The sequence below is a fragment of the Panthera uncia genome, assembly GCF_023721935.1.
Source record: "Panthera uncia isolate 11264 chromosome A1 unlocalized genomic scaffold, Puncia_PCG_1.0 HiC_scaffold_17, whole genome shotgun sequence".
Taxonomy (NCBI): Eukaryota; Metazoa; Chordata; class Mammalia; order Carnivora; family Felidae; genus Panthera; species Panthera uncia.
The window spans coordinates 9,654,957-9,671,355 of record NW_026057577.1 but is presented as its reverse complement, the minus strand read 5'-3'; the positions used below and the strand labels follow the sequence as shown (position 1 = coordinate 9,671,355).

Sequence of the window (16,399 nt, the reverse complement as noted above, 5' to 3'; positions counted from 1 at the left end):
ACATGACAGCGAGCGGGCTGGATCCTCACCCCCCAACGCAAGGGACACCCAGGGGACACATCCGAGATGTGAAGCAGAACACGGCCAGAGCGCAACAACTGAAAAAATAGGTGTGGTTGTCACAGGAGATGAAAGAGATTGTGTAAAATAGATATGCTGAAGAAAACAAAAAATACAGAAGGTAGAATCTTTCTGAAGTGATATAAGAAATCTCCTAGAGCCAATCAGTGAGTTCCAAATCAAGAAAATTTTTTTTAAGTTTTATTTATTTATTTTGAGAGAGACAGAGATAGCACAAGCTAGGGAGGGACAGAGGGAGAGGGAGAGAAGCAGAGAGAGAGAGAATCCCAAGCAGGCTCTGCACTGCCAGCTCAAAGCCAGATGTGGGGCCTGAACCCACGAACCCTGAGATGATGAAGTGAGCCGAAACCAACAGTTGGATGCTCAACTGACTGAGCCACCTACATGCCCCAAGAAAATTTTTTAAAAATAGTTTTCATCCCTAAATGCAAATGCTATGGCTTCCCCCAACTCCCCAAAAAAGCATATTAGAGATTTCGCTTTGTATCACTACTGCTTAATTTTTGGAAGTCTGGCCAAGGGCACTTTCATGAAGTATCCTTTTTGATATTGGTAAATGTGAACAAATAGTGAGGTTCTGGACTGAAATTCTAATGAGAAAGCAGTAGAGATTCTATTCAAAGTATTTTTCAACAGCATCAAAGTTTGCAACATCAGCCACAGGTTTAAGCAGTGAGCTAAAGCTTTCAACTAACAGCGTACTTAACTACGTAAATACATCTTAAGCCATTCTCACTTCAAGACAGCAATCCATGCTCTTTGATATAACAACTTTTTTCCCGAGTATGGGAAGATTTACCAATATGAAAATTGACCAATGGCGAGTTTCTAAAAGCCAAAACTTATAGCCTTAAAATTTCATAGCTAAATCCACACAAAGTTTTCAGTCAAAAGCTTTGCTTGGGTATATGCCTAGAAGTACAAGATGTGCCTTTGAAAAGCATGAGGTGACTATTATAAACCCCATGGCCATCACTTCTATGTCACATTATATGCATGCAGCCTCAATAAACATTCAGCCTAATTATTATTTTTCAATATTTTAAATAACACATAATCTTAAGAATAAATCCAATACTAAGACACAATTTCCTTTAGCCACCTAGCAAAAAGTTCAGCACTGTAAGAATTAGTACCCACGTGTTTTTTTAAACACTCATGACAGTAGACTCTATTCTCAGAAAACCATGATCCAAGGTCAAAACCATGGTAAGTGTCTTTCACTTCCTCCCCAAAATTCAGTATGTTTGTGTCAAAACTAATATACAACTATTACATAGAATTTCCTTGGAAGCTTCCAGAAAGAAAGAAGACTACCTCAGTGACAATACAATAAAAGCTACATAACCAAATCTCAATAGAAAGATGACTTGGAAACAACTCCTTCTTAACACCTACTGAGTAAAACTACTATGGATAGGGTACCTGGGAGGCTCAGTCGGCTGAGCATCCGCCTCTTGGTTTCAGCTAGGGTCATGATCCCACAGTTTCATGAGTTCTAGACCCACATCTGGCTCTGTGCTGGCAGCACAGAACGTGCTTGGGATTCTCTCTCTCCCTCTCTGTCTGTCCCTTCCCTGCTCCTGCTGTCTCTGTCTCTCTCAAAACAAATAAAGAAACATAAAAAATTTAAAAATAAAAACCACTATGGCTAAATGCATTATTGGGCCAATATGCTCCAAATACTCAAGAAAGCAAAGGACAAATTAGTCCTGTAGATACCGACTGTTAAAACCTGTTTACGATAGTTCGGTTCAATGTTTATGATGTCTGAATCCTAACGTGTTTTACAGATTCAAAAAGCAAAGTCCAAAAACTCACCCATCAACAACACATCATTCAAAAAGAGAGACTGGCATCAAACAGACTCAACTAATGATTATTTGACATGAAACGGAAGAGAAGACACAAGCTCCCTGAGAAAAAGTCAATCCAATCAGTGTACCAAGAATACTTTGAGAGACGTTACTTGTCATATTTACACACAAAAATTCTCCATTCCTTCAGACCACTGTTCTCCAAGCACTGTGACGTACTAAACAAAACTCTTGCCAGAGACAAATCCAGGGCAGGAAAGAAAAAGTGCTTTTGATTTACATATCCTGTAGCCCTACGATGAATGCCCACAGAAATGCTGTCAATTATGTCTTTTACATGTATGCCTTTGGCTGTTTACTACCCCTATCCTTTCAGTAGGGATTTAACACCAGAATTTTCCATTATCCAAATTATTCCCTTTGCTTACTTTTCAAAGCACCTCATTTAACTCTTTTAAGTCACCAGGGTCCTCATTAGTGATGAGGAGATGCCATCAGCTATGACCTGGATACACTTAGCTCACAAAGAGCCTTACTTCCAGCATGAAGCCACATGTATGGCAGGTTTTGAGGGCAGGGAGGGGTGGGGATGGCTATTTTGGTAAAAACTGTTGGCCATAACATTAGAGTACTTTCACACTCCTTTACAGACTTGAAACCTAACAGCGAAAATGAGCACTTACCTTCTCAGGTAGCCAACATGCCCAAAGGGAGAATGTGAAGTATCTCGGTTCAAAAAAAAAAAATACTGGCTGTCCTCAGTAGATAACAAAAATTTTATTTAAAAAAAAAAAAAAAAAAAAAAAAAAGAACAGACACACACACACTCTAGATTGTTAAACTAATGAACACTGTCCAAATGCCCACCTTTTTTTTTCTGCTCCCACTCATAAGACTTGCGAAAGAAAGAAAAAGAAAGAGAGAGAGAGAGAGAGAAAGAAAGAAAGAAAGAAAGAAAGAAAGAAAGAAAGAAAAATTCATCACTGTTTCCCAAAGCCCAGAGAAGCTGGGCTTCCAATTCCTTCATATATATATATATATATATATATATATATATATATACACACACACATATATACACATACATATATATGTGTGTGTGTATGTATATGTGTGTGTGTATATATATATATGTATATATATATTTTATATTAACTAAGTGCCATAATGTATATATAAACTCACATAATCTTCATAACCACCCGATGAGAGACATACTCTGTATTTCTCTTTTTACAGACAGGGAAACTCAAGTACAGAGAAAGTAAGTAACTTGTCCAAGGTCACACAGCTAATTAGTGGCAGAGCTGGGTATGAGCCCAGACAGAATGGCTCCAGAGGCAATACACAAAGCCACGAGGCATGCTGCAGGAAAACAGTAAACAACCCAAAGGAGAGTCTGATTGCTCCGCTCAGCAGGAAAGTTTGCAGAGAAAAATTTCAGAAATTAGGATTTCTATAGCTTCCTACAATAAAAAAGACTGGGAACATTTGGGGACAAAGTTATCTTCCGATGCCGGCTCACACACTATTTCTATATCAACTTTAATTGTTACACAGGGATACCCTTTTACAAACCTGGTTAGCTGATATTTAGAAGCCAAGACCATGGGCAAATAGGAAGACACAGCCAACTAGAGAAGCAAATTTCCAGACTCACGAAGTAGCACAGTACTGAAGATACTAACCGCTAAATGTGACGGAGACACTCCAGAAAACAACTTTATTGGTTACTTAACACAGTGGTTGTAAGCACTTCAAAAATGAAAGGAAGGATATAAATTTGGGGGAGGACAATCTGAAAAACTGTCAATTGTCTTAAATGATATCCTTGACCTCAGGAACTTCTCTCTTGGCAATTTTTCCCCAAGAAATCATCAGGGATGTTCACCATTATAAAAATGATTTCAGGGGTGCCCAGCTGGCGTAGTCGACTCTTGATCTCAGGGTTGTGAGTTCAAGCCCCACGTTGGGTTTAGAGAAGACTTAAAAATAAAACCTTTAAAAAAATGATCTTATATAGGTTCTTTCTATTTTTTCAGTATCCAAAATAAGGAAAAGGATTAAACTGATTACAGCCATATGATGGGGGAAAAAATTGGATCTATTAAGAATGTTTAATGGCATGGGGAAATCAATAGAAAATTACATGAAAAGAAATCCAAGTTTCTTTATACGGATACAAAGCAAATACCGTATCCATCCACTTTGCATAAATACATTATAACACAAATAATCATTATCTCTAGGTGGTGAGACTACACAAACATTGTTTCTTATGGCTTCTGTTTTGCCAATTTTCTAATACGAAGAGTTATTAATTTTATAATCTGGAAAGGAAAAAGAAACTTTTAAGAGGAAAGGCATTTGGTCATGAAGCCTACATTATTACAAAGTTTAAAATAGTAAGTGCGTCAACGTAACTGTCACTAGACTTGGAGATCATGAGACTGCAGTTCCCAAGGAATACGTGGATTCAGTGAGGGATCTGCTAGCCCTGGTGACATTCTTGTAGAGAAATGTGGGCTGGCTGATAGTCAGGGTTCACAGAGTTGCTATTACTTTTAAGGTTGTACCAAATATCACAAATGAGCAGATGTCTAACAACACAAAAGGTCCTATGTCCAAGCTCTGGCCGTGGCTGATGAACTCATGCCTCGAGCCCGGGTTCCCAGGGTACATTTTTCAAACTTCCGGCTAGCGAGAAGCCCGGAGGAAGAGTTAAATGTGTCAATGGCAGGTGTGCAAATCGGGGGCAGGGGGGGGGACCACTAATATTGACCATGTTTCCAGAACAGAATTGAGCACACATTTGGGTCTCACCAACACAGCAGCTCTATAGCCAGCATTTTCTGAACCTAAATAAGTAAACACTGGAATTATGATTCACATGATTCTGACAGGCTGAAACACAGGTCTGAAACCAAGATGCTACAGAAGAGTGTCAATAAATATAGAGCCATACATTCAGTTCAAGAACAATTTTACAAGTGTTACTTGGCAAGGTTTGTGTGAAGCAATGACCATTTTAGACCAATAACAGTCGGTACCACGTGGCATCTTTGACAAAGGAGGTTAACAACCCCATCTGAAAGTGCTGAGTACATTTCTAACTTTCTTATTTGGAAAGGGAATTCAGCAACAGAGGGCAAGTACAGAAGAATATGATCAGGGACATTGTAAGTCTGATCAGGAACATTCAAAGAAACTGGGACTATTTAATGAGGAGGGCATTTAAGGGGAACTAACCAATGTTTGCTCTGTGATTCTACGAAGGTGGGGGGGGGCATCCATTTATTCTGCTAAACTGGAAACTGCAGTCTGTCGTCTTTTGTCTCTACCACTACGCTGAAACTGAGCGCCAAGGTCAGCAATGACCTTCAAATTTGCCACATCCAAAAGGTACTTCTCTACCCCACTGTAACAGACTCCACAGCATTCGATACATAGCACCGCGCCCCTCCTTACAAGACTGCCATCTGCTCGTCTGGGACACTTCACCTCACCTCTTTTTTTCTGTTCCTCCTTCACACAACCTATAGATGTCAGATGCTGATCAACTCTTGACTTTCTCATCTTTATTCTTGCTCAATGACTTCACCAATCCCCGTGGCTTTAAAAAGTCTCTACACTGGGGTGTCAAGGGAGCTCAGTCAGTTGAGCGTCTGACTCTGGATTTCGGCTCAGGTCATTACCTCAGGTTTTGGGATCGAGCCCCGTGTTGGGCTCCACGCTCTCAGTGTAGAATTCTCTCTCTCCCTGTCTCTCTGTCCCTCTCCCCAGCTCACGCTCTTTCTCTCCCTCTTTCTCTAAAAAAAAAAGTCTCTACGCTGACCACACCCATTTAAAGTTCCACTACAGACTTTTCCTCAGAACCCTGTATAATCAGAAGCATTTCAAATGTTCTCTGCTAATACAAACTCCTGCCTCCTCATCTTTACCCTTCAATGTGTGTCTTCCCAAGGGCACCTGGGTGGCTCAGTCGGTTAAGCGTCCGACTTTGGCCCAGGTCACGATCTCGTGGTTCGTGAGTTCGAACTCTGCATAGGGCTCTGTGCTGATGGCTCAGAGCCTGGAGCCTGCTTCGGATTCTGTGCCTCCCTCTCTCTACCCCTCCCCTGCTCGACTCTGTCTATCTCTCTCTCAAAAATAAATAAGCATTTAAAAAAAAATTTTTTTTAAATGTGTGTCTTCCCCTCCTAGTACCATAGGCTCAGTTGCTCTGACCAGAAACCTTGGATCTGTCCCTGTGACATCCCTTGCCCTAACCTGCCACATCCAACACGGTGCTAGGAAGTCCACTCCACCTTCAACATGGGTCTCAAGTCAGACTACTCCTCAACATCTCTCACTATGACATGGCTTCCCAAGAACCTCCTGATCATCTCCAGACCAGTCTGCTCAGAACATCAGCAAAAGGTCTGTTTAGACATGTTGGGTCATGACTCTCCCGTGCTTTAAATGTTCTGTTTTTTTTTTTTTTTTCCTTAAAGCTTGGTCTGCCACCTCCTCTTCAAATATTTTTAAGTTTATTTATTTATTTATGTGCATGAGTGGGGAAGGGACAGAGAGAGAGAGGGAGAGAATCTCAACCGGGCTCTGCACCGTCAGTGCAGAGCCCCACATGGGGTTCAAACTCACAAACCGTGAGATCATGAACTGAGCTGAGGTCTAGGGTCAGACGCGTAACCGACTGAGCCACCCAGGTGCCCCAACTCTTTAATGACTTCGAGGCCATGCACTTTGCAAAAAAAAAAAAAAAAAAAAAAAAAAAAAGGAAAGAAAAAAGAATCTCCAAATCATTATCAAGGCCTCAAGACCTTTCAATATCACAATCCTACATTCCTGTCACTCCACACCCGGTACCATTCTCCACCCTCTTGGGCCACACTGGTTTGCTCTCATTTTTTAAGTGCAGGAAACTCCTTCTGGTCACGAGGCCTTAGCACAAACTGTTCCCACACACTCTGCCAACTGCTGACGACTTCTTTTCTTTCATGCCTCAGTTTCAAAGTCAAATCCTTAGAGAATGCTCCCCTGATTACCCTGTCTGCTGTGTACCACCCCCCACACCTCCTATTATGTTCTACCTCGGCCCTTTCTATCCCCTTCCTGGCACTGATCATGACCTCCAAGGACTTTGTTTCTTAATATTTCCCTCTTTCCCGAGCCCTGTGTCCTTGGAATGTCCTTATTCTCCATACTATGTGCAAGGCTCAAAAACTTTTACAATGTGAAGCAAGAAAGGAATAAAACCAGACTTGACCTCGATGTAAAGAAAATATTCCTAAAACTAACAGCCATCTGGAACAGCCAGCCTTGTGGGCACAAACTGCGATTCACAGGAAAAGGGTTCAAGCAGAAAGGTGGGTGACCACTTTCATCTATGATGACAGACAGGGATTTCCCATGCAGGGTGGGATACTGGGCCAGATAATCCCTTCCATGCAGATTCTGGTTTTACAAATAGAATTCGTAAGGAGTTTCAGGTTAAAAATACACTCCCAAAGTAGCAGACAGCCTATTATTTTTTCTGGAGCAGAAATTTTTCCTAAAGTGGCCCCGCAAAACCACTTGACATCCTGCCCAGCAGTGACTTCCTGAAGTGAAATCAGTGCGGGCTCCCTCTGCGCAGCCTGCCAGATGTGGTTGGGGACGAGGACAACCCACGGTGCCCTTCTTTCCAAGCTCTACAAACACGTGGCCCAGAAACAAGCTGGCAGATCAAGGAAACCCTCTTGCGGTAAACCTAAAGCTGCACTCTCCATTCATTTGTGACGCTGCTCTGTAAACACACCAGGATCGCTTTATTTAGCATCACACCCATTAATAATGCAGCGATCTTTACAGAGGCAGGCAGAGAAAATTAGTCCTGAGTGATTTCGTTACTACAGCGTATACGCGAAGTCAAAGGGTCGGAGAGTCCCATTACAACTGATGTAGAAGCTACTGGCAATGCAGGTATCAGCCACGGAGCTGTCTGCCACAGGACAAAGCAATTCTGGCGAGTTCCCCACCTCTCTATCTTCTGGAGTCCTACCGCAATCCTCATCTACCTCGTTGACAAGAGCAGAGACCTCAGGACCCACGCACAAGCCCTCCTTCTTCTACTTTTTCAGCTTCCTTCATCTCTAAATGTTTTAAGTAAAAACATTAAAACATGTGACAAATAGTCAGTCGCCCCTGGTGGCAGCATCTTTACCTGTGATTATTTCTCAGCAGATCAGATAAGGTACCATCAGATATCACACAATGTTGCAAATAAGCTTTGGAGGCCATAAGCTTTGCCCTTAAATTTTTCTCAAAAAAAAAAAATCTGTTCTCAGGCAAATGAACTTTTTGAACTTCAAACAGCCAAAGATATTTAAAATTCCTTTTTGTAATCTCCAGGGTTAATGACGCTGTGGAGGAATAATGCATGGGGAAGAAGTGAATGTATAAACTCTTTTGGAAGGGCTGGTGGGTAATGCCTTTCCATTTAAAACACAAATGCCCTTGGGGCACCTGGGTGGCTCAGTGGGCTAAGCTAAGCGACCCAACCGACTCTTGAACAGAGTTTCCACTCAGGTCATGATCTCACAGTTTCGTGAGTTGAAGCCCCGCGTTGGGATCTGCACTGACAGTGTGGAGCCTGCTTAGGATTCGCCCTCTCCTTCTGTCCCTCCCCCGTCTCATGCTGTCCCTGTTTCTCTCAAAATAAATAAACTTAAAAAAAATTTACAACACAAAATCCCTTTGATTCAGCAATCGGACTCCTGGATATTTACCATATGCATATACTCTAATTAGTAGATTAAAGTCAGTATGCAAAAGAACATTCATTTGTGGTATTGCTTATAATAGCAAAAACCTAGAAAACTCAAAATGCCTATTAGTGAACCACGGTACAGCCATAAAATGGGATAATATTCCGGTGCTAAAAGAGAACAAGACAGGCCTCTATGTGTTGATGAGGAAAAACCTCCAAGAGATATTAAGGAATAAAAGCAAGGGTTGTCTGTACCTCAACACATCTAAAGAGTCATTTGTGAGAATTCTGGAAGAGTATATGAGAAACTTAAAAGTGGTCACCCCTCAAGAATAGGTCTGAGAGTATATGAAATGTGACTATCCCATTTATTTTAAATTCTCCTGTACTGTTTTATTACTACATGTATTATTATTTTATGAGTAAGAATGGTAACTCTATGCCATATTTTCTGCATGGTCTGGAAGCATCTACCTTCTCTTTGTAGGAGGGGGTAAGGGAGCATTCTCCCCAGGCTCCCCAAGGCAAGGCAGAGTCTGCTAAATGGGTGCTTGGCCACACCTCTCCAGCCACGGCCTTCAGACATGATCAAGGCTCCTGCCCTCACTCACTCCTTCCTCCTTTGGGTGGCCTAGATGCATAAGTAGAAAGAATGTTTAATTTCTGTTCTTCCAGTTTTAGGTCTAAGTCATCCATCACTGAAAAGTGAACTTGAAAGAGAAAGAGTTAGTTATCCCACTGCAAAAGATACCAAAAGAACTAAGAGTGTTTCCTCTAATGCTACCTATGTAATTATACTGTTACTGAGATAAGAATCAAACAAAAATGTTTTCAACTTTCAAGTATGTACCTGCGGTGCTTCCAAATTCCATGAGACCCAGAAAGATGGAGGTCCACGGGGCTTTCTTTCCCAATTTAGAATCTTGTGTTTGTCTCTCTCAAAAATACTAAGCAACTATTTCATCTAAAATTGCTTCCACACAAGAAATTCAAGGATACTGAAGTTGCAAAGATGAAGTGGAATCTACATTGCAATTTTCCGATGTTGAAGATCTTAAAGCGTATTTGAACTTGACTGGGTACTTATTCCCTCAAAGACATGCCCCCAATCCCATGGAGAAGGAGAAGAGGCAAAAAGGAAAGTCACAAGACATCATACCTCTGTTCTTCCTATTATATGACCTGAGACTTAAGAAGGGCAACCTTTCCGAATCATATAAAAGCAGTCCCTACAGTGTTTTTCCTTTTTCAGAAGACTGTGGGGGCTCCTGGGTGGCTCAGTTGGTTAAGCATCCGACTCTTGATTTTAGCTCAGGTCATGATCTCATGGTCATGAGATCGAGCCCCACATTGGACTCTGTGCTGACAGCACAGAGCCCCATCTCAAAATAAATAAATTAACATTGGGAAAAAAAAAGAAGACTGTGATACATAGGCATTTACTGAAGTTTGTTTATTTATTCATCATTCATTCTCAGGGTCAGGGTTTATTTTTGTTGTTGCTGCTTTGGCTTTACCAATGGATATATAGAAAGTAAAGCCAAATGTCTACTGGAAAAAAAAAGTCTAATATCTACTCAGCTGCAAAACTGCTCCCACTAAATCTGATTTTATGGAAGCATTCTGACACACACACACATACACACAGTGATTTCATTTTTGGTTGGGGAGGGGTATTCAAGTAATTAGTGGCAAGGACAAACTAAGGCCGGGTGCACTGAGCTGTCTGTGGTACTGAAAATGACACCAGAGCTGCAATGCACTGAGCTCTGTTCTTTCAAAGCCTCCTCATCACACTATTTTAATTCAGGCACTTCCGACCATGACTCACCTGAACCATCTTATTTTGCCAGAGTGTGTATAAACATTTTATAAAAGGTCACACTGACTTACTTTCCAAGGTTCTCCATGGAAATGTCAGGGCCTCCCCAAGCTTCGTTAAGCAATTCCGGTGGACAGAGAGCCAGAACTCTGGCTATCATGCTTTGCCTGAATGCAGTGAGAAATCATACCATGTACCAGAAACCCACACTAGCTAGCTCTCACCATCCAATCATCATGCTGGTATGCTAAATGGGAAAAGGAAAAACCTGTCTTTTAAGACCACATGCTACATCCAAAGACATGCTCTGATCAGCAACATAACCCCTGTGCTGAATTCTTTCACTCAGAGCAAGTCAGTATGTTTGGAACTGTTAACAGTAAACTGAAAAACTCCTACTTGCTTAAAACTTATGAAAAAAATACACCTATAGCAGTGACATCAATAAGTAGAAAGAAAGAAAGAAAGAAAGAAAGAAAGAAAGAAAGAACAATTCTTCATTTTCCATACATATATGCACAAACCTGTACACTTACTTAGTTCCACTGGGCTTCAGGGTGAACTACTTTGGTGATACCACTGACTCTATTATCTCAATAAATTAGTATGTGTTTTTCTGGCTCTTGACTTCCAGCTCAGGGTCCTCAAGTGTATTTAGTCTATTTAGTCCTTTCCCCAATTTATACATTTTTAAAAGCAACTCAGATGAGAATTTGCAGCTTCAGCATGAGGAAGAAACGCCCTCAGATAAAATGCTGAGTGTAAAAGCGACACCCAAAACAACCAAATGATATTACCCGAGCATCTATCTTTAAATTCTCTTCAGTGTGGCTGCTTTAACAGAAACTATATATCATATAAAATAAACCCAATTTAAAAAATCTAACATCCTGTGATATTTACGTCGCCTGAACAGTAGAGAAGTTCACTGTGCTTACAAGTTTTAGAGGAACAACTCATGTCCTCAATTTTGTCACCCATGCCATACATCTTCTAATCAATAGATCTGTGCATTTATGAAACGGAAATAGTCCTCAAAGTGAGCCAGTGAATGGAATTCCAAGCGTGAAAAATCTTTAAAAATATGATTCCTTGTATTTTTATTAGTTTCTAGAAGGCTCAAGAGTGCTAATACGGTATCAAAAAAAATTTTTTAACAACACATAATTAACATGTGGCCACTCCTCGCAAAGTCCTTTAAGTTATTTACAAAAGCCTCCCGATGATTCTGAAAAAGTCAGTGTTTTCAGGCAGAAGATACTTTGCTCTTGATATCATCCAATGTCTCCCTAGAGAATGCTCATGTAGCTGTGTGCTTTTCAGAAGGAAAGCCCAATGGTGAGAAAGCCAATGCTTACTAAACACACCAGCAAGCTCTCTTTCCAGGACGAATGAAGTAAAACCACTCTAGTCTCCAAGTTTTGTTTTCAGTTACTTGATTTTTTAAAAAATACCTGAGAAGATTTTAATACATTGAACCTATGCATATTCCAAACTTTTAGATTTAGAGAGAAAACATGGACAAAGAAGCTATCTGGACTAGACGCTGGAGGTCTGATCACACTCTACCCTGTGTTGCTGGGCAATCTGGCAATCTACTCACCCCTTACGATTTCAGATTCCTCATCAGTAAACTGAGTCAAAGGACCATTCAGTCCTATTTTGTTCCTCCCAGCTCCAAGTGTCTATTCTTAAAGTCAAAACAAGAAGCTATGCTCATTATGTGTCAAGTCATATTTTAGTATCGCTAAAAAATGTTCTCGATACATTCGAGAGATACACTCGATACATCTCGATAATCGAGGGGCGCCTGGGTGGCTCTGTCCGTGAAGCGTCTGACTTCTCGATTTCAGCTCAGGTCGTGATCTCACTTTTCTTCAAAAAGAAAAATGTCCGAAAGAATCTCAGAAGCCCCCGATCACAAGCACTGAATTAAAACGGCCCTCTGCATATTATTAAAGTGTTCCAATGTGCGTTCGCCTTGTTCGGCCAGTACAGTTTTATGACTTACCTTTGAATATTCTCACTCTTGATTCACTAACTTTATCCCTTCAAAGTGGCACTGTCCCAAGTTTCTGCAAATGTTAAAGTATGATGAAGGAATTCTCCAGGCTCCTTTAGGGCCAGGGGTGTCTTTATTCTGTTTGCATGATAGTTAAAATTGGTTTCTTCCATGTTTGGTATGTGCTTGCTAATTACTAACCTAAAACTGATTTAACTTATAATTAACGCTCAATCATTTAAATGGCAAGTTCCATATGATGTTTTAAATTTAAAGGCAACTACAAAGGAAAGTATCCTAAATGTGAGGATTTAATAGTTCCAAAAAATACTCAACAACTGCTCCCCCAACAAAAAAAAAAAAAAAAAAAAAAAAAAAAATCAGAAAATACGTATCAGTGTAAATTCCAAACTGGAAAATCCTGCTTAATTTTTGAAAACTCTAGTTATTTTACTTCACAAACCTTCCTATTCCTCTGACAGAAGGCTACAGCCAAGTAAACAACGCAAAGATGACCCACGAATTTTATACGAGGATTGTGAAATTGTTAGTAATGGCCAAATCTAACAATAGAGTTCCTGGCTGCATTTAAACAGAACATTTCCTAACAAGGCTGCTCACAAGGGCAGTGGCCTTTGCCCTTAAATGATATTAAAAAAAAAAAAAGAAGGCAATGTAATGATTGTAGCTAAAAATCGACCCAAGTACCACGTATACAGAATTTGTATGCTAACCTTAGAACAGATTTTTTTTCTTTAATGTTTGGGGATATGGAAAGAGTTTGAGTTTTTCTCATGTCTTATTTACATATATTAGCTAGGAATAACATGCGCTTATTTTCTTCTAAGAGATATTTCTTCCCTAATGTCTACGTTATAAAAAATACTGTACAGAGATGGACCCTGTCTTCTGTAATGACGCACCCACTGGGAGTGGGTGTACCAATCAAGAATACACATTTATTTACCCTACCGATTAAGGCTAGCACCTAACTGGCCTTAAGGAAAGCAAATGCAATGACTGATTTAGAGAACTGTATCTACCTGAAGAATAGAGGGGGAAATCTTAAAGGTTTAAAGGGTAGAACCCAGAAGCGACTGCATGTTAACATGCTGTGTTGTTTTGTTTTGAACTTCTTGAAAGAACAGGTCAGGTGCTAACGCAAGACTACAGCGTGTGTCTTCTGTAACCTCAAGCAAGGACACAAGGGCTTGGAAAAAGCTGCCTTGCTTGTCCAAGCAGGCAGCAGCGCTCTGGGTCATTCATAAATAGCAGAGCCCAAGTTACCTGTATTTCCCTGGCGTGGTACACGATGATCAGCCCAAGCAGGATGATTGTGGAGAGACTGATAAGGCATTTCAGAGCTAAGGAATACAGTGACGCCTGCAACACAGTCAGACAGAAGCACTTTTAAGAAACAAGTACTTTTGACCACCTTCCGGGGGTGGGGGTCAGTCAGTCCCCAGCAAGTGGAATCGAACTCCCAGGAGGAGGATGGGGATGAGGGGAGTACCTGTCTTGGCTCCGTGATCTGTCAGATCACTTGGCCTCAAAGGGAAGGGAGAGGAGAACAGGGCAGGCTGATGGCCAGGCAGCGCATCCGCGCCATCACAGACTCAAGCGCAGATCCTGGCTCTGGAAACCGAGAGCGAGTTATTGCTGAGTTTAAGTGCTTTGGGTTGAAAGGGGCCTCTGAAATCCCGAGCACACATAAAAGAATAGAGCAGGCTTTCCCCCACTGACTCCTGGAGCTACTTATTTAATGTGCCCAAATGAGCTGGGCACTCGCTGCCTCTAGAACTTTGGCTGCGCACAGAAAGGCTTCCTCTCCTAGAGTTGCCTGGAGGATCAGGGGTGCGTCCGAGCCGTGCTCACCGTCCCGGCGGGCACCTCCGACCGTCCAGAGGAGGCTCGGGACCCGCCGGCAGAGAGTTCCCACCAGTGCTTATCCCAACCACCCAGCGTCCGGCCCGCGGCCCCGGAAGGCTGGGGCGGGGGGGGGAGGGTGGGAGAGGTGGATTCCAGCGCCTACCTTGTCGTAGGCGCCCCACGACAGCTCGGTCTCGATGACCATGACCACGATGCCGAACATGCCGAAGATGAGCGCGTAGTCGCTGAGCCGCTTGCGCTTCTCGAACAGGGCGCGCCGGTGGCCCAGCTTGTAGCCGATATTCTGGTTCTTCTTTTTGCTGGATTTGGTGCCACTGCTGCTGCCATGCCCGCTGCCGCCGCCGCCACCGCCACCGCCGCCTCCAGCGCTGCCGCTGCCACCGGCTCCGTAGAGCGCCAGGTTATTGGAGTTGTTGTGCTCCGGCTTAGACACCACAATCTCCGGGGCTGAGGACGAAGCGGCGGCGGCGGCGGCGGCGGCGGCTGCAGACGGGGAGGACGCGCAGCCACCTCCTCCGACGGGCGCGGGGGGCTGTAAGGGCTGCGCCTCCGAGTCCATTTCGTGCAGGTTCCGGCGGGACGCGCTCAAGTTGCTGAGCGGCCGCATGACGCCCCCGTTGTACCTGCAGCTGCTCATGGCTATTTCGGTGAAGGGGTTGCTCTCGCGGCGCGCCTGGGGCTGGTGGTGCTGGTGGTGCGCCGGGTGCGGGTGGTGGTGGTGGTGCGAGAGCGGGGGCCCGGAGCCCAGGCTGCCGAGGCTGCCCGTAGGGCTGGCGGCGGGCTGCAGGCTGTGGCACTGGTGGTACTGGGAGGCGGACGCCGGCTGCTGCGTGTACTGCTGCCGGAGCGCACTGGCATGGCTGGACGGCGTCAGCTCGCTCACATTGAGCTGGCTGCCCCGGCGCGACGAGCAGCAGCAGCAGCACGACGAGCCCGACAGCGGCGAGGAGGTGCGGGTCCGGAAGGCGCCGCCGGGCGAGGAGGTGCGGAGCAGCAGGGACAGGTTATCCCCCGCCCCCGCCCCCGCCGCCGGGGCACCGGAGGAGGCGCAGCTGTTGCACCGGAGGCATGGGCTGCTGCCGCCGCTGCCCGGCTGCTGGTGCGCGAGGTGCGGGTGGTGCTGAGGGTGCGGGAGGGACGCGAAGGGCGGGCACGGCTTGTCCTGGCTCTGTTGCTGCTGCTGGCAATGCAGGTGTGAGGAGCGCGGCGGCGGCGGCGGCTGCTCTGAGAAGAAGCCGCGCTGGAACTGCAATGGGGTTTCCATGTCAGGGCTGTTAAAGCTGCAGGGAGACCAGGCGGTGGTGCACCCTGCGCAATGCGTTATGGTCGGGAGCGGGGACTCCTGCTGCTGGTGCGAGGAAGGGCCCATGCCGGCTCCGGTAGAATCCAGGCGGAGAGTCCGATTGGTCGGGCGCACCAAAACAATGGGCATGACATCACCTGCGGGGACCGATACTGAGTTTGCGGCGCGCGCGGCTTAGGGGAGCGCGTGTGTGAAAGAGAGATGGGGAGGAGGGAATCTGCAGGATGAGAACCGTGGGGTGCGCAGGCCAGGGCAGAGTGGGGGGGGGGGCACCTGCCGTTTGGGAGCGCCTGGGAACAGCCCCCGGCTGGGGAGCCCCAGGCAGTGCGGCCGGGCTGCAGGGAAAAGAGAGAAGAAAGGGGCGTCCCTGCCTCCCTCCTTCCTTCCCTCCCTCGCCGCCGCCCCCCCCCCCCCCCAGCTGGTGCCGGACGCGCAGTCTAGATCACCTGCGCCGGGCACTGCAGCACGTTGGGCCACCCCAGCAGTGGGTCAGGCGCGGGGACAGTGCGGAACCCCTGCCACTCGTCCGCCCGCGTGCACGCCTCGCTGGGCTGCAGAACAGCAGCCCCCTCGCCTCACGCCCACATCTCCCCAGTCGTCCCGCGGAGAGTGGGCAGCGGGCTGCCCGCCAAATAACTGCGGGGGCACCCGCTTAGGAGAGAAAAAGTTTGGCGACTGGCTACGCCAGTGCAGCAGGGCTTAGGGAGAACCCCGGAGCCTGAGCCCAGGTTTGGCC

At 44.7% G+C, this 16,399-nt stretch overlaps 1 protein-coding gene across 1 annotated transcript in view; it reads right to left on the bottom strand.

Moving 5' to 3' along the window:
* Positions 1–15,756, bottom strand: part of KCNN2 (potassium calcium-activated channel subfamily N member 2) — an 89,035-nt gene extending 73,279 nt beyond the window's left edge. The window contains exons 1-2 of the mRNA XM_049648822.1: positions 14,503–15,756; positions 13,758–13,853 (exon numbers count right to left, since the gene is read on the bottom strand). Of these exons, the coding sequence (XP_049504779.1) occupies positions 13,758–13,853; positions 14,503–15,729 (1,323 nt within the window). The 5' untranslated portion in view covers positions 15,730–15,756. The remainder of the gene's footprint in view (positions 1–13,757; positions 13,854–14,502) is intronic.
* Between the last annotated feature and the right edge of the window lie 643 nt (positions 15,757–16,399).